The sequence below is a fragment of the Cervus canadensis genome, chromosome 14, assembly GCF_019320065.1.
Source record: "Cervus canadensis isolate Bull #8, Minnesota chromosome 14, ASM1932006v1, whole genome shotgun sequence".
Taxonomy (NCBI): Eukaryota; Metazoa; Chordata; class Mammalia; order Artiodactyla; family Cervidae; genus Cervus; species Cervus canadensis.
In genome coordinates this window covers 25729413-25748073 of record NC_057399.1, presented here as the reverse complement: position 1 = coordinate 25748073, position 18661 = coordinate 25729413, and the positions used below count along the sequence as shown (strand labels likewise).

Genomic DNA, 18661 nt, shown 5'->3' with positions numbered 1-18661 from the left:
CTGGCTTACTTCACTCTGTATAATGGGCTCCAGTTTCATCCATCTCATTAGAACGGATTCAAATGAATTCTTTTTAACGGCTGAGTAATATTCCATGGTGTATATGTCCCACAGCTTCCTTATCCATTCATCTGCTGATGGGCATCTAGGTTGCTTCCATGTCCTGGCTATTATAAACAGTGCTGCGATGACACCAGCCCAGGTGGGATGCATGAGACAAGTGCTCGGGCCTGGTGCACTGGGAAGACCCAGAGGAATCGGGTGGAGAGGGAGGTGGGAGGGGGGATCGGGATGGGGAATATGTGTAACTCTATGGCTGATTCATATCAATGTATGACAAAACCCACTGAAATGTTGTGAAGTAATTAGCCTCCAACTAATAAAAAAAAATTAAAAAAAAAACCAACTCACAGGGTGTTCCCATTAGGATTATAATGCAAAGGCCTTTTGTCACCTGAGCAAAGTTATTAGTTTCTCCCCAAACAACTTCTTCTGGCTCATCACGGTCACCAGTCAGAGTGATGGGGGATATCCAGGAAGTTCTAAGGAGTTGTTGCCTTATGTCACCAAAGCTCTGAAGTCTTGTTTGTCCCTTTAACAGCCTGTGATATTTTTAGACTTCGAATGCAATCCAGTGGCAGTCACACTGCTCTCCAGTTAGAGTTGTGGGAAGCTGTCCCATGCCCAGCTGCCCCCAATCCCCCTACAGAACAAAGGATCCATGCTCTATAATTATACCAGGAAGAGCTAATAAAAGCCTTCCATACAAACCTCAAAATTCAATTAGTCCTGCATTTGTGAGCCTGACCTCGAAGACAGATAAAGGCTTAGCTTCTGATCAGCACAACAGTTTCAGTTCAGTGGAGCCGGCTGCTCCCAAATCAGATTCCCTTTCCTCTTCATGTGCTAAGACTGCCACATCACCTGGTTGTTTATAAAGTATCACCTAGTTGGAAGATTCAGACTGTCTTGCTTTTGAATTTCACTGGGTTGTTGAGTGCCACTTATCCTGGCCAAAGGATTAGAATTAGACCCTTTAGTTACTTGTACATAGAGAGGACACTGTTTTTTGGGGGGTGGGGGGTGCATAGCACACAGCATGTGGGATCTGAGTTCCCCAACCAGGGATTGAACCTGCCGCTGAACCAGAAAGGAAGTCCCCGAGAAGACACTTTTATAATACCCTGGTCTCAATACTTAAATGGAAGTAACTGGTGGGAAGGTGACCTCAAGAGTTGCTAAATCTTAAGTCATATCCATGGGAGAGGTGGGTTAGCGGTTCTTCCCTCCTACAATAACTGCATAGTTTTTTCTTACTGTCAGTTCCATGTCCTCTTCATCTTTTTCCTTCGTGGGCTTCTCTGGTTCTTCTTGCTCCTTCTCTTGCAGGTGGATTTCCTGGGCCTGAGTCATATAGGGCATGTCATCTTTGTTCTTGAACTCCAAGCTGAGAATTGAAGGAGGAAGTAGAATTCCCAGAATTACCTAAAGTAATAATAATGATAATAATAATAATCACATTTAAAGGATTAAGATAAGGGTGGTTGCTTAGAATCAGAACACCTGGGGTGTGGGGTCTGTATTTGTGTGCATGTGTGGGTGTAGGAGTGTTGGGTGTGCCCAGAGTGAGGACCTGCATATCTGAATAACTAAGTACATCCACGCTAAGAGAGTTCCGTCTGCCCACGTGACTGGGATCTGTTAACTGTTAACTCACAGTAGCTCAGTCTGATTTTGGCAAGACAAAGCATCTTACTCAAATACATCTTACCCAATTAACACCTACTTTGCACAGGGGAAACTGAGGGAAAAGACCTTACCCAAGACAAATACAGGAAAAAATTCAGATTCCCAGTTAGTCACGTGATAGCACTTAGCTTTGTGAAATCAATTCATATGTATGTCCACTGGCATTTATTTACTAATATGCCAAGTGGAATTGATTATGTATCATCTGTTTATCTCTGTAAAAAATACTGTCCTAAGTTGACCTCAAGAAAATCTGGGTAAGAAAACATGTTATTCATTTTAGCATCCCTCAGCATTTCATATTATCCAGCAGAAACACACACACATATACACACACTCGCACACATACATACATGTATACATACATACATGGGCTCTGTGTCACTATGAGAAGCCCCTGCACCAGGCCTCAGGAGGCCCCCCACTGTGTTTCACTACTAGCCACATCAGAGATCCAGAACCTCACTGTTTCCTGGGATCAAGTTTCTGACACCTGATTTGTGCTCCCTAAATCTTCTCCCATCTCTTCCCTCAATCCCAAAATGGTTTATGTACAAGCTTCCGAGTACAACCCTCCTTGAAGAAAGTGTACCAACGTGACAGGCTAAGAGAAGTCATGAAAGGCAAGTAAAAATGATCCTCAAGTAAGGAGGCAAGGACAGCCTGCGCTTCAGTGCCCAGGGACCTGAGAGCAGCTAAGGGAAAGGGGAGAGTGGGGGCCCTGCCTCAGGGTGCCTGGCAGGCCTGGGAAGGCTCAGATGGCAGGCCTGGCAGCCTTCAGGGGACATGACACCCTGTCCTCAGAGCTGAGAGCCAGTTTTGGCATTGTTTGCAGTATGGTGCTGGAATGCCCATGACCCACTTCATGGAACCCTTCTATGACTCTGGGCCAAGAGCCCACAGACAGGGTGGAGTGGGGGAGAGGTGCTGGCTCTATCAGGGTGGCATCAGCAGACTGCTCTGGTTTGGTGGCCCTTTTGTTGTGGGCTGACCTCAGAGTCACCTAGATCAGGTTGTTCTAGGTAAATATGAGCATGGCTGGTTTCAGTTGCAACAGCTACAAACTAAAAAAATTAAAGCATTTTTAAACATTCTTTCAATCTCCTCCTTTCCCCATTTTGTCTTTTAAAAAACTCTTTCAGTTTAATGTTTTCCTTGTAAAACACAGAAGAAAACATAAAAAAGTCAAAAGCCACTGATTATCCTATTTCTTGTATTTTCAACCCCAGGGATAAGCACTACAAAAAGTTTACTGTGTATCCTTTTTGTTTTTTAAAAATATGAAGTTATACGGATAGAACTATACATGTACATGCGCTTTAAAAAACAACAAAATATGGTCTTAGGCTGCATATTGGTCTGCAACTTGTTTTTCTTCACTGAAGAATAGATCAGGATTATCTGGCAACATCTTTACATATAAATCTATCTTATTTTTTATTTCATTAAAAAGATTTCTTAAGTTTAGCTGATAAGAGCCAGTGTCTCTTTATGACACGGTGCCGAGGGAGGGCCAAGGTGTTCAGGTTTGCAGGGAGGTAAAAGGTTGTCTAGGTAAGTGTCTCCTGGTGTAGCATGGCTTGTGACAGAGCCCATGGTACCTCCTATGGTACCTGTGTGTGACCGTCACCTTTGGGTCTTCTGAGAAGTATTACTGTCTATGCATACCATCTCCAGAGGCTCTTTTTTTGTTTTTTTTTTCCTCTTGGTCTGGCCACACGGCAGGCGGGATCTTAGTTTTCTGACAAGGGATCAAACCTGTGCCCCCTGCAGTGGACGTGTGGAGTCCCAACCACCGGACTGGCAGGAAGTCCTACCTAGATGTTCTGATTTAGCAAAATTTGGGGTTGGCCCTCATTTCCGTATTTTACAAAAGCCCCATTATACAGAAGATTCTGATGCATAGTTGGGGCTTAGAAGTCCTCTCCCAAGTTAAGAGGATCCCTACTACCATTGCAGATTTGGCTTGGAAAACTCCCACCAACCCCCTGGTCCTCAAAGCCAACAGAGCCTTCTGGGAGCACTGACCTTGAGGCCTGAGTTCTTGCGCATCCGGAGCCGACCCATCCACATGTCTGTGAGCAACATCTGGCTACACGTGTGTGCGATGAAGTCACGGTGCTTGGCAGCTACCGCAAGCTGTAGGCACGTGGCATTGCTCCAGTTCTTCAGTTCATACGTCAGCAGTTTCATGGCCAGCTGCTCATCCTGCTTGTAGGACTGGTCCAGGAGCTCCACGGCCAGCTGGCCAAAGTCCCTGAAAGAGAGAACGTGAGGAGATGTCTTTTGGCGCTCTTGGAGACTTAGATGAGGAAAGTGGCAGCCCAGTGACCAGGCCATGTGTGGTTTAGTTGTTCCTTATGGGGTCTAGTCTGTTCATTCATTCACCCAGCCAACACCATTAAGAATCCACTGTGTGCCAGATATGGAGTTTAGAAATGGGGGTGTAAGTCAAATTAGTCATGATCCCTGCACTCAGGGCCCCGAATTCAAGGCATATGGATGGGTGAGGCAGATCCATAAATCAGAGTACAGTATATCTTCTTAAATGCAACAGACCTCAGTTCATAGTTAAGCCTTGTCAACCACAAGTGTGTGATCTTGGACGAGTGACATAAATTCTCAGTCTCATTTTCTGTAGGTGTAAAGTATGTATTTTAAGGGGACTTACCTCTTGGGGCAGTTGAGAGAGTGAAATGAAATCTATGCATCTGTGTGTACCTCTGTATCTAGCACTGTGTACCCTAGGTGTTAACTGTCTGTGTCCATCTTCTGTGTGCACCTTCGGGTGGATACTGCCTCCTCTTAAAGTACTGGATAGCTCAGACAACCAGTATTTGGGGCCCATCTTCCCTTCTCTGCCCCTGACCACCCCATTTGCTGGACTGTCCAACCTGGAGTTGTGGTTCAGCTCCTGAGAGATGTCATCTACCATGTCGTTCTCAGAAGCTTCATGGGCCATGGCTTTGCAGAGCTTACAGGCCACCAGGGCCTTGGCCATGGCCTCCTCGCCATGCTGCCAGAAGAACAGGGCCATCTTCTGCCGCTTCATCAGGACGGCCCACACCATCAGTTCATGAAAAGGGAAAGGGAAGTGGTTGATCTCAGGGTCATCCAAGTCAATGTCCACCTCTTCCTCACGCTTCTTGGTTGTCTTTCTTCCTCGCCTCAAAGGAACATCATCCTGTAATTTTAGGGAAAAAAAACATAGAGATGGAGTTAGAAAAGAACCCAATTAATTCAGTAAATAGTTCCTGTGTATCTACTACTAGCCCAGCCCTGGGATAGATACAGAAAGAAACGAACTATCCTAGCTTCTATTCTAAAAGAACTCACAGGTTCATGCATGCCTAACTTTAAAACAAGCTATAATAAATGCAGAAGCACAGTCCTATGAGAACAAGTCAGTGTTAGACTTTAATTTTAAACAAGTCTTTTTCAAGGGACTTTTTAAAAAACAAAACAAAACTTTCATCTATTCTTTTCCTCTACAGGTAGGGTCATTTGTACCTCGTGATGGACAGCATTACCCTTTCTGCTGAAAGGACAAGGACATCCTATACTTGTAATTGGATATAGGATAATAACCACATGAACAGAAGATGGGAGACAGATACTCTATCTCGAGTTTCTGCATACTTCATTAGATGCATTTGTGAAGAATTTCTGGCCTTTGGGTCTGTTGCCATTTGTAAGCACCCATGAGTAGATTTCACTTACTGGAACCTATATGCTTTCTTGGTTTTTAAGTTAGTATTTCAAATATGATTTATTTTTGTTTGGAATGCTAATATAACCTCATGATAGAATTTTCAAAGCTACTGTGACCTACCCCCTTGTCACTGGGAAAAATGTCACTTCCTTATTTTAGAATCATGAACTAAGTTCTACCACTGGAATGAACTTATATATATATATATATATATATATATACACACATATATATAAAACATGTAATAAAGAGAATAAATAATTGACACTAATAATTTGAACAAACACTTACCTCCATTCCCAACAGTTTCAAGGCTTTGGGCTGTTAAAAAAATTTTATGCACAAAGTTAGATCTTTCTTTATAGAGGTAAAAATCCTAATGTATCTTAAACAGGTAATGGAACAAATCTATTGTACCATATAGCATTTATTCATTTCACTAAATAAAACACCACAGGGGAAGCTCTTTACGGAAATTCTAAGAGAATTACAAATTTAGTGACTTTGGTGAATTACAGAAAATTAGGAAACTGGAGAGGTATAATGAGATTGCATAAAGGGTAGACCCTGCAGGTTTATAATCTCTTTTATAGACCAAGATTTTTTCCATCTTCCTAAAACCATCCTGCTTGGTCGACATCTCTTAGACATCAAGCACTTGAGTGAACAATGAGACATTCAATCAAATGATGAGATTTTCCTCAAACCTCTGAAAGACCGCTGTAATATGGAGACTTGGGGTATTATTCAGAAATACTACATGTTGAGATGATTCATGCTGGTTATCTCTCTTTGCTGCTGACCAGTAGAGCAAGGGTGAATGGGGCCAGAGGGACGTTTGTTGAGGTCAAAGGGCATGGACAGTGTAAGCACACATAGCAGCACCACTGGTCACACTGGGAGTGTGCAAAACAGGCGCAGACCAAGATGGAAGAGAAGGCATCTCAGCAAATTATGGAGCTAAAGAGAACTCTTACAGATGAAAAGCTTTGGGGGGAGTCCTCAATAATTTTTACAGGTATAAATAGATCCCAAGACCAAAAATCTTTGAATGCTGATAAAGTAGATAAGATTATGCTGTGTGCTGTGCTTAGTCGTATCCGACTGTCTGTGACCCCATGGACTGTAGCCTGCCAGGCTCCTCTGTCCATGCAGATTCTCCAGGCAAGAATACTGGGGTGGGTTGCCATGCCCCCCTCCAGGGGATCTTCTCAACCCAGGGATGCAGGCCAGGTCTCCCACATTGCAGAAGGATTCTTTACCGTCTGATTATTTGAATATAATTACTATTTGCTGATCATTAAGGTTTCCTTTTTTAAATGAAAAAATGAGTTTTTTAATGTACCAAAAGACTTATTTAGAAGTTGAGCATGTCATCTCAATTCACAGCATGTATAAAAGCTAAAAAAGGTTCACTTTCAATGCCAGTTTCTGATTTGAATTGGACCCAGTGAAGAAAAGAGAGTGTAATGCTCAGTACATTTTTTTCCTTTTCTTTTCTAAACAGATTTGATGGCAGAGGGAAGAAGAGGCAGGACAGCTGCCTTCTTCTCTGATTTCCCCCTTGCAGACAAGAAAGCAGCCACACTCCAAATCTACTGCATCCTAGACCTCCCCAGAATCCAGGAAATGGAATTGCAGCCAGCCTCACCCTCTTTGGGCCAAAGAGATTGTGGTAGAGCGTCCGGAAGCGCTTGCGCGTGTAGTTGCAGCGATAAGCCCCTCCCATCAGGTACTCGATCACCAGGCCAATGTCGATCAGGCTGATTCTGTAGTCGGGTGGCAGGTTCCCCTACCAAGGAAGAACGGGACACACACACATCCGAGAGACAGCGGGGTTTACTAGGGATTCTACTCCGTGTGTTCTGTAACTATTTTAGACTAAAATAATAATAATAATAATAATTCAAAAGAAACATAGGAATGTATTATTATGCTGGTTAATCAATTCACCTTAAAATAGATCCAACCGAAACCTGGATATTCTCGCTTGGAAAGAAGACATAAGTTAAATAAGAAGATGCAGTAATCGTCGGCAATAACAGAAAATCAAAATATTTATTCAAGTCTTCAGCTGGGGAGAAAAAAACACCAGTGTAGCAGAAAGAAACACAAATGGCAAATTCTACCACTCCCAGCCACTAAGGAACTAGGTTCCCAGATGCTCCCCCAGACCCCCTCACTGCTCTGCCTCATACTCAGGCCTGTTACTGGCCTCTGGCTGATCATTTATTTCTTCCTGCTCACTAAGTGAAGACTCCTTCCAGAAAGTAGTTGTTATTACCAGGGACTGCATCAGGTGAAATATGCTGAGAGCTTGAATATCCTTTATACAAAACTTCTATTAACAATTTTTTAAAAACTGGCACCTTTTAAATAAAAGGAGAGCATGATGGATGTTATGACAAAGACTTTTCTGAACATCACTTGTGTTTAAAGAAGAAAGAGGGATGAGATAAGAGAAGTTTTATCAACAGAATATTTATTTCTCCAAAATTAAAGAGGTTTTTCATATTTTCTTTCAGAGAACAGTGCTTCTTAAAGATCTAGAGCTATGGTGTAAGTTTAATGTTGTACATATAGATGCAAAAACAGAAGAGTTATTATTATTATCTCCTCATCATTGGTTTCTGCTTCAAAAGGGACCTCTGTGTAGCCTGAGGAAAATCTTTGCTTTGTTAGGTGATGGAAGAATTAGCTGTTTGTGGGAAATTCTGAGCTCACAGTGAGTTCCAAAGGGTACAGCTGATCACATCTCACTATCTGAAAGGTTTCGTTCCCCGGTGCAGAAGTGTGCTCTGTACCATGAATGGTAGAGGTACCACATGTGTAGGAAGCCTGGCACACTGTGTCCTTAGATATATTTTGGAGGGACGGGAGGACTGCATCCACTTTGCGATTTGTCTTTAATGGGGGATCCATTCAGGATGCTAGGTGAGATTCCTGCCATTTCATGGAAATGGCCCACAGCAGTAGTGGTGGTTTTCTAGCCTTGTGGCATCTGCACCGCCTGGGAAATGTGGTCACACTGCAAAGGTCTGGACCCTGTCCTGCGTCAAGTATGAGATGCTATGCACTTCATGAGCCGTCCAGGTGATTCTGAGTCTATGACATAAAGTTCAGATGGGGTTACACAGCAGCACTGGGAAATTCAAAGTGTACGAAGATAATCATTGTCACTAGGAAATTAGCTTATGAAGGTGGGTCTCAGTTATCCTTACTCAGCTTTCCTATGGGCAAGAGCAATCATCTGAAAGGGATTCAGAATCCAAGGCGGCCAACTGTATTCTACCATCAAACCTATAACTCCCTATTTTTAATTGTCTTATTTATCTTCACATTCCCAATGCCTGGTGTATGGTAGGCATTCAAGATATTTTTGGGGAGGAGGGGTAAAAATGTGAATAAGTAAAACATTGAAATTAATCAATGTATTTGGGGTCAAGTCTCAATTTGGGGTTCTTCAGTATTATATTCTCAGTAACATTCCCACTCAGGCTATCAAGAAAGACCAAATCAACTAGTTCCTTTAAAACAGAACTTAGAGAAAGATTTAAGCTAGTAACTTATCATGTATTGTCCTTTTCATAAGTGCTAAACTGAATTTAAGAATATTACCTGTGCAACCCTTTTCCCCCATTATTTTGGGCAGTTTCCATATTGTCTGGCTCTTACTGGACAGTCATGCAAGGCTATTATTAGCAGCACCCCAGAGCTGCTTTGGGCATGTGTGGGTCAGCCTCATCTCCTCTGCATTTGGCTCCTACAAGGGTGACTTGCAGAGAAGGCTCACCCCATCTGTGCTATTTTCCTTGGCACTGTGAGGCTGGCAGGGGAAAGAGCACTGGCTGTGTGTCAACTGCTCTGGATTCTGTCCATCCTTCACAAATCATCCACTTTCCCTCAAGGCCTCAGTTTTCTTCCCGGTAAAAGGGGCTGAACTCCATGTCCCTTATGGTCTGTAATGCCCAAATGCCAGGTTTCAGGACACCCCCCCCCCCCGCCCCGCCTCCCGGCCCCCACGGCAACAAAGGTTTATTGTAATGTGACCGAACAATAGTCATAGCGAGTCTATGAATTTGTGCCTATTTTTAAACCTTGTAACAATTTTCTAAATTTAAAATGTTGGTAATAGTGAGCCTACTACCTATATATTTTCTTTCGAGAAACCATGTGTGAACATCAGTTTGAATTCTAAGAACAAGAGTCAATATTGCCTGAAGACCAATATTGAATGATGATATTTATGCTTTTGAGATGTAAGAGTGGGTTTTCAGGAAAGAGACAATGGTAAAATTCAAAATAAATAAAAAATTTAAAGGACAACATTTTTTTTGCAAATGTTCTATAAACATTGGTGATGTTTTGCAGAATTTTATGCAAATTCATAAAGGGCCGATAGGTTTACTTACTACCAAAAAAGGTGATGGAATCTACTTTTCCTAAAGACTTCTTATATAAAGCTTGATTATTTCATAGTGATTTTTGTACAGTCTGGTCTGAAGCAGGAGAAAAGATTCCGTGACTATTCTGGGTTACTGAGCTTTTGAGTGATGGCCTGAAAGGAACTAGCCTGAATTCTGTCTGACCACAAGAGGGCGATGGTCACCTAACTCAAGGCAATGAGGGGTCGCTGGGTACTTGGTTCAGTTTGCGCTCTGCAAACAGGCAATGTGGACAGAAATACTTCAAGGTCCTATTTCTAAAGGTTCAGTTGTTTGATCACTACCTGGCAGGCTGCTCTTATATCTCTGCTGCCAGGTCACTGGGCAAAGACCTGTCCAGAGCTTGCAGAGTTGATGCAGTTTCCAATAATCCCTGGAATTTGGTTAGTAGAGATGGAGGCTTAGAGAAAAGGGAAGGTAAATGGTTAGGTAGGGATGCGGTTGTACTCATAACATCCACTTCCTTTTTGGAAAAAGAAAAAAGTAGAAAAAATGCCACCTCGTATTCCACAGGTAATGTCCAAAAACCTCTGGAGGAGTCTTCCTTTGCGCGGTTCCTTTTCAAACAGGAAGTTGATACACTGGAGTAATATTCATTCTGCCTGCTGTTTCTGTTATTCCCTGTTCCCCCTTTTTGGTAATTACTTTGATAACTGGTAAAACCTGAACACTTATTTCCCATTTCATGCCTTAACAACACATAGCAAGCCATAGGATTCAAATAATTTGATCCAGAGAGTAAAATAGAGAGGTTTTGATCTATGGATAGGTAAATTTGACAACTGGAAAATGTTGTCTTTTTTTATGCCATGAGCCACGACTCTGAAGCTAAATTTTAATCCGTGCCATGCCTAAGGATGTCTTTTAATTAAAAGAATAATTTGAATTCATTTATTAGATATGCTTTTCTAAATGCACTATGATTTTCAGATGTCAATTCATGATATCACTATCAGATTTCAGCTGCTTAGGAAACTTTTTTCTTTTTTTCTTTCATAACGAGCCTTCAAAAAAGACTGTTTCCTTCTAATACATGCAAGGTATAAAATGACAGCTGGTTGTCAGATTTAATAAGGGAGAATGGGGAAAAGACCATCCTGGTGAAAATTCATGAGAAAAGAGAACACTCCCTCAATATGTGGCATGGCAGTAAACTGGGCAACCATTCTTTTAAAGATTAATAATGGTTTGGTAACTTTGCATAAATTTAGCAGATGAAGTTATGAAAACATCCTTTCTTTACCAAAGTGTGTCTGAAATGCTTTTGCTTTAAAATCCTGCAAAGCGCTGGGTCTTGATTCCCATATAGATGAATTTTATTATCATAATTTCACTACTCTTCCTATATAATGTTCAAATACCACCCTTCTTTATGGGGAGGGATAATTCAGGTAATCTGAAATATTAGTACATTTAAGAAAGAAAAACTACCTTTAAAACATACAGAGGCACAAATTGAGCAGACAGCTACTAAAATGGCAAGTTAGATTTCATGGAAAAGCAGACAGACTCAGGCCACTCTGGTTTAATATGAAAGCACTGGTACATCCAATGGATTATGCACGAAAATGGCTCAGGGAACTGGGTTGCCTGGTATCATTTTAAATTTCTGGTTGATGTGGAGTACTAACTCTACTTCACTGCTCTTAGATTGCTCTCTTGATAGAAGTAATTTGAGATTTTGAAACTAGCTTCAAATTTGCCATGCTCAATTCTGTTGGTTTCAAAGGATAGTTGGACTTGGAGATATCCTGGTTAACTTAATGATGGTATGATAATTCCTAAATGTATTCTCTGGGTTCATAAATGTTATTTACATTTAATAGACATATTATCAAACATTATGTTTAAGGTCCAGGCTGTGTTTCTAACTTTTGAACAGCATTCATTTTGTATTTATCACTTACTGATTAATTTTTTGTGATAATAGATTAAATCAACTAATATGTACATAAAGTCCTATAATTGTAAAGCACAAGCATATGCTGATTATTATGGTCCTTAATTTTAAAAATTGTTTGAACTGATGAAGATTTTCTTAGCATTTTAATCCTAGTCTTTTTAGATTTTGCATATCTTATTGGCATAAGTTGCTGAAAGTCATCTGAAACCTTCTGAAGAAGATACACACCAATATTAATTTCTTTCTCATTCACTTCTTAAAAAAACACAAACAGAAAAACCTCATTTTTAGCTCCTTTCACCCATAAAACGTAGACACTGCCAGCTCCTTTGACTACCATTGTGATTCTTTCTTGCTTTTCATAGTCAGACACTCACCTTTATCATAGAAATAAATGGGAGTCTGCATTTCCTGCCCCTATTTCTTCCCAAGGGAAGAAACTAAACAAAGGCTTTCATTTCTTCCAGCCACACTGGCAGTCTCTTTTTCTCAAGAAAAAATTTTCCTAAGTAAGTTCAGTACTATCCTGAGTGATCTGTTATCATATTTTCCCCATTACTAAATTAGTAAATAAATGAATCCTTATATAACTATATTCTTGCTCTGGTATTGGGATCACATTTGAAAGAGAAATAAAACTGCTGTTAACTGATAGTCCTTCCTCCCAAATTCTTACCATCCTGTCCTTTCTAGTGAGTTTATATTATTTTTGAGGTACACCTTTAGCTAAGAAGTTAAATAAAACCATACCTTAAAAACACTCTACATGTCTTCTACTAAATGTAAGCAAATGTAAGAGGCAATTAATAGGATTTCAGAAAAAAGAAAGAGGAAGAGAACCTATTAGGAGAGGTTTTGATCATTTAGATTCAGTAGAACCTAACTGTAAAAATCTCTGAAAATCAAACTGGGTGATGGAGGCAGGTGAGCAACTTCGAAGGCCTGGACTGGCCAGTGACTGGGCCAGAAGGACAAATGCACAGCTGTTTCTTCAGAAAGCCTCATAATTCCTTCAGGGACACAGACTAGATTAAGGTAAGGGGGATATTTTACTTTTTATAATTTCATAAAAACTAAAACGTTTTATTAAACATGAATAACAAGTACCTTGACAAAGAATACATGCTAGGTGTGTACACCTTATCTTCTGAGATACTTCCCTCTGTTTAGTTTCCAGGCAATTTTAAGCCAAGATAAATTAAACTAAATAGGAAGACTAGAGGAAAAGAGAAATGGGTTTCTTGAGGGCAGGTACGCTTATGGCTTGAAATGGGGCAAGCCATGGAAAAGTGATCTTGGTGAAATGTACGGATGGCACAGCCTCTATTTCCCTTGCTTTGAGGGAACTGCAGGCTTCACTCACTCACACAGATGAGAAATTTTTCAGTAGGATTGTGTGGAGGTGAGAGGAAAGTTTCTAAGGGCCAGCAGAAGGAAGCTTTTTGTACCCTTTACTTGTTACCAGCAAAGTCCAACTGGTTAATAGTATAAGTAGCCCCAGGGCCTTTGCTTGGCCTTTCAAAGGAAAAGTTAGTAAGTGACTACAGGACACCTAAAGGGTAGTTCTAGCCTATGATTTCCCATGAGATGAAGAAGTGGTACTCTTATTTTTTTACCTCACTTCATAGATTTTTCTGAGAATGTCCTATGGACTTTGGCAAAGAATTGCGACCAACTGGTAGGTGGGTATACGTGTGTGTGTTTGTGTCAGTGCATGTATATGGGATAGGGGAAGTGCCACCACCTATTTTTAACTTTTGGAATGAAAACATCATTTTCTGGGAACCTGCCCAAGGGTTCAGAATTGAAGCTACCTTGGAAAGAATTTGTACAGGGCAAAAGAACAACCACCTGGTTAGGATTAAATGTAACCTCCCTATGCCTCATTTTTTCATCTATAAATGGGGATAACACTATATAATAAAAATAATAATAGTAAAATAATTACTTCATATAATTTTTATGAAGATGAAGTGAGCTAAGACACACAGAAAGCTCAGATTAATGTCATACACTTAGTCATCACTAAACCCAAGGTACCATAACTTAATAATAATAATAATAATGATGATGATGATTAAAGGATCTGAGTTCTAATTCTAGCTCCTTACTAACCACTCAAGATAGTTCTCACCTCCTTGTGTTTCAACCTCATTTCTAAATTGGGAATAAACGTACTAGACCCAAACCAATTGACTCCCCACCCCCTCCCCCCCACCCCACATCAAACTGGATGATGAATGTGAAAAAATATATTAGAGAAAATAAAGTGTTAGCAGCATGGAAGGTATATTTGTGTTGTAGTCTCTGTTTTTCTGAGATTTTTTGAGCTATGCTTACCACGCTCTGTGTCATACTAGAAGTGGCAGTGATACACTGTATCAGGAGCTAGTAAATAAATAAGCCTTTCATGGTTGGTTGGATGGCATGGAAATGAGCTCCCCAAACAGTGAGGAGCACATGGAAAAATACAGGTAATGGCATAAATCCACACAGCATAGGGGGAAAGCCTAGAGTTCCACTATCCAAAAGCATTATGTCCGATGAAAGCATCTAAAACCACAGACAGCGGCACTAAAACTGCAGCTGCATCATAAGCAGAGACGTCGGCGAGTTAAAAGACAAACGCGCACGCCATGTCCAGGAATGAGGGGGTTCTGACAGGGACAGGGATACTCCGGCAGCTCATGCAAAACAGGCACTTTCTAATCACAGGAAGCAGTCAAGACAGGGCCTCCGACCTGCAGTCCGGAGGGTCCTTACCTTTTTGACATCCCTGACCAAGTGGTACAATGTGTTTGAGGGCCCATGTCTCTGAAAACAACAAAGAAGAATCAAATGGTTTTGCTAGTCAGGGGCTCTCATTGGCAAGGAAAGATGGGTCTGGAGGGAAGGGTTTTGGCTGGTGGAGGGGCGGTTCATCAAGATGAACTTTGTTCTAGTTGCTCAGTTGTACCCGTCTTTTCTAAATAAACACAGGGGCAGGTTTTTGGACTGTGGCTCCTCAAGAAAAAGCATTTGAGGTTCTAGGTTCAAATTATGCAAAAGAGGCCATCAACTCTGATGACAGCTGGGTCAAAACATCATTCAAGAGGCTAGTTGTGGAGCAGGGGGAGACACAGGGGCCAATTTAGCGCTTTAGAATTACACTTTGGCACACTGCCAATTGCAACTTGTTTATTACACATAATGAATGAGAAACTGGCTAAAGCAGGGCTTGGCAGACTTTTTCTGTAAACAGCCAGATGGTTAATATCTTAGACTTTGTGGGCCATACAGTCTTCATCACAACATTCAACTCTGCCATTGTGCAAAAAAAAAAAAAAAAAATGTTTGTTTGCTTAAGGTAAGACTAAAATGAAGTAAGTGGTTTGCCATCCTCTTGTCTTTCAGGATAGGAACTCTAGATGAAATAGAGGATGCCTAGTTAAATCTGAATTCCATATACACAATGAATAATTTCTTTTTATTTGTTTTAACTTTCATTCATTTTATTAATTCTTAATGTTGAACTATTTTTTCTTTGTCCTATTGATGGTCTACTTGGTAGTTCTCTTTTGTATTCATGTATTTTTTATGTATCAAATTTAAAGTTTTAGATGTAACTACATCTCTTAATCTTTTGATTTACAACTTCTTCTGTTTTTATGTTTTCTCATCTTTTTTTTTTAGAGGTATAACTGACACATAACATATTAATTTCAGGCATACAATGTAAATGATTTGATATTTATATATGTGGCAAAATGATCATTACAGTGTCTCTGTAGTATCTGTTGCCATACATAATTCCCAATTTTTTTCTTGTGCTAAGGACCATAAAGATCTACTCTTTAGAAACTTTCAAATATGCAATATAATATTATTAACTATAGTCTCTGTGTCGTATGTTACATTCTCATGACTTATTTTATAAACAAATTTGGAAGTTTGTACATTTTGACCAATAACAATGAATAATTTTGAGTATGTCTCATGCAATAATTGAGACATACTAAAAATTATTTGTTGTTTTCTTAAATTCACATCTAACTGGGAATTCTATATTTTTATTTGCTAAATCTGGTGACTGTGTTGGAAGATCTTGAACAGTGATGGTAAATCTAACTTAAGCACTGTTGGAACACATTCAAGTATTCAAGACAATCCCTGTGTACTGCCTCAGCTATTGGCTCCTTCAGGTGGACATACTCATCAGAACTATTTTTCCACTGAGGAATGCAGTATTGTGTAGGGATTAAACCTTCAAACTCTGGAGTCAGAATGCTTGTCTCCAAACCTGGCCCTGCTGCTTACCGGCTGTGACCATGGACAAGCTGCTTAACTGTGTCTCAGTCTTATTATCTCTGAAATGAGGATAATAATACCATTTATTCGGTAGGGTTTTTGTTAGGACTAAATGATGAAATGTTTATATAACTATAGCACTCAATAAATGTTAGCTATTCTTTCACTGAGGCTACCCATTGTCCCATAATCCTTTTCAAAAGAGTAGTCCAGGGATAGTTGATGACCACTGACTGGAGTGATGAAATCGCTTGGCCTTTCTTGATCTATAACTTTCCTACTTGCTTCTTTCCAATAGTTGAAATAAATCACCCTCCTCCCTTGATTCTCTATTCATATGAGAGTCATTCAATTCTGTATTTTTATTTACTGAAAACCCCATTATTCTTTCCTCCCCAACTTTACTGACATGTAACATTGTAGAGTCGGACATGACTGATGTGACTTAGCAGCAGCAGCAGCATTGTATAAGTTTAAGATGTACAATGTGATGATTTGATGCTCGTATATATTGTGAAACGTCTATGGCAATAAGATTAGTTAACATATTCTTCAATTCAGTAATCATTTTGTTGTTGTTATGGTGAGAACATCAAAGATCTGAATCTCATAGTAAGTTTAAAATATACAATATTGTACTGTGAACTACAGTCACCATGCTATACATTAGATCCCTGAAACGCATTCATCTTATAACCGAAAATTTGTACCCTTTGGCCATAACTTCTTGGTTCCCCCACGCCTCGGCTCCAGTTTTTTTGAGGAACCTCCATATTGTTTTCTACATTTGGTTCCCTTGTCTAATATTAGTTAACTGTATACGCATGGGATTATTGCTGGGCTCTTGCTTGTGTTTCATTGGTCTATGTGTCTGTTTTTATGCCAATACTACTGTTCTGATTACTGTAGGTTTGTGATATAGTTTGAAATCAAGAAGTGTGATGTCTCCACCTTTGTTCTTCTTTCTCATGATGGCTTTGGCTATTCAGGGTCTTTTGTGGTTCCATGCAAATTTTAGGATTCTTTTTCGCTTTCTATGAAAAATGCCATCACAATTACATTGAATCTATAGATGGTTTTTAGTAGTATGAACATTTTAACAATATTAACACTTCCGATTCATGAACATGAAATAGCTTTCCACTTATTTGAGCCTTCACTTTCTTTTATCAGTGTCTTACAGTTTTTGATGTATAGATCTTTCACTTCTTTAAATTTATTCCTAAGTATTTCATTGTTTTTGATGCTAAGCAGAATTATTTTCTTTCTTTTTCAGATAGTTCACTATTAGTGTATGTAAGTACAATTGATTTTTGTATGTTGATTTGGTATACTGAACTTCACTGAATTTATTAGTTCTAACAGTTTTTTTTTTTGTGTGTGGAGTCTTTAGGATTTTCTGTATACAAGATGCTGTTATCAGCAGAGAAATTTTACTTCTTTTCAATTTAGATGAAAATTTTTATTTCTTTTTATTTTTGGGGCCTAATTTCTCTGGCCAGGGCTTCTAGTACCCAGTTGAATAGCAGTGGTAAGAGCGGGCACCACTCTTGTTCTTGTTCCTCATCTTAGAGGGAAAGCATTCGGTCTTTCACTAATGAGTGAGGTTCAGTTCAGTTCAGTTGCTCAGTCGTGTCTGACTCTTTGAAACCCCATGGACTGCAACACGCCAGACTTCCCTGTACATCAACTCCTGGAGCTTGCTCAAACTCATGTCCAGTGAGTTGGTGATGCCATCCAACCACCTCATCCTCTGTTGTCCCCTTCTCCTCCTGCCTTCAATCTTTCCCAGCATCAGGATCTTTTCCAGTGAGTCAGTTCTTTGCATCAGGTGGCCAAAGTATTGGAGTTTCAGCTTCAGCATCAGTCCTTCCAATGAATATTTAGGACTGATTTCCTTTGCAATTGACTGGTTTGATCTGCTTGTAGTCCAAGGGACTCTCAATAGTCTTCCTCAACACCACGGGTCAAAAGCATCAATTTCAAAGGCGTATATGGGTTTGTCATATATGCCCTTTAAAACGCTGAGGTGTATTACTTTCATACTTAATTTGTTGAGAGTTTTTACCATGAAAAGGTATTGAATCCTGTCAAATATATTTTCTGTATCCATGGAGATGACCATATGGTTTGTATATTTCTTTCTACTAATGTAATGTATCACATTTATTAATTTGTACATGTTGAACCATCCTTGCACCTAGGGACGAATCCTACTTGCTCATGGTATTTGATCTTTTTTAATGTGCTTCAATCTAGTTTGCTAGTATTTTGTTGAGAAATTTTGCATCTATATTCCTCAGACATATTGACCTGTAGTTTTCTTTACTTGCAGTGTCCTTATCTGGCTTTGCCATTATGGTAATGCTGGCCACGTAAAATAAATTTGGGAGCGTTCCCTCCTCTTCATTTTTTGAAGAATTGGAAACGGATTGGAGTTAATTCTTTACATGTTTGGTAGAAGTCATCTATGAAGCTATCTGGTCCTCAGCTTTTCTTTATTGGGAGGGTTTTGATTCCTGATTCAATCTCATTATGTATTACTGATCTGTTCAAGTTTTCTGT

The 18661-nt window shown here is 39.9% G+C and overlaps 1 protein-coding gene across 13 annotated transcripts in view; it reads right to left on the bottom strand.

Moving 5' to 3' along the window:
* Positions 1–18661, bottom strand: part of TRPM3 (transient receptor potential cation channel subfamily M member 3) — a 936946-nt gene that overhangs the window by 86955 nt on the left and 831330 nt on the right. For 9 of the 13 annotated variants that reach the window (XR_006272993.1, XR_006272994.1, XM_043487226.1 and 6 more), the window contains 7 exons: positions 14573–14623; positions 7415–7450; positions 7113–7253; positions 5753–5782; positions 4644–4933; positions 3778–4006; positions 1318–1485 (listed from right to left, as the gene is read on the bottom strand). Coding sequence is in view for 11 of the 13 variants with exons in the window: in XM_043487226.1 (XP_043343161.1) it covers positions 1318–1485; positions 3778–4006; positions 4644–4933; positions 5753–5782; positions 7113–7253; positions 7415–7450; positions 14573–14623 (945 nt within the window). In the remaining 2 variants the exon portion in view is untranslated. The remainder of the gene's footprint in view (positions 1–1317; positions 1486–3777; positions 4007–4643; positions 4934–5752; positions 5783–7112; positions 7254–7414; positions 7451–14572; positions 14624–18661) is intronic. The other 4 variants (XM_043487228.1, XM_043487225.1, XM_043487229.1 and 1 more) reach the window with 1 other exon arrangement.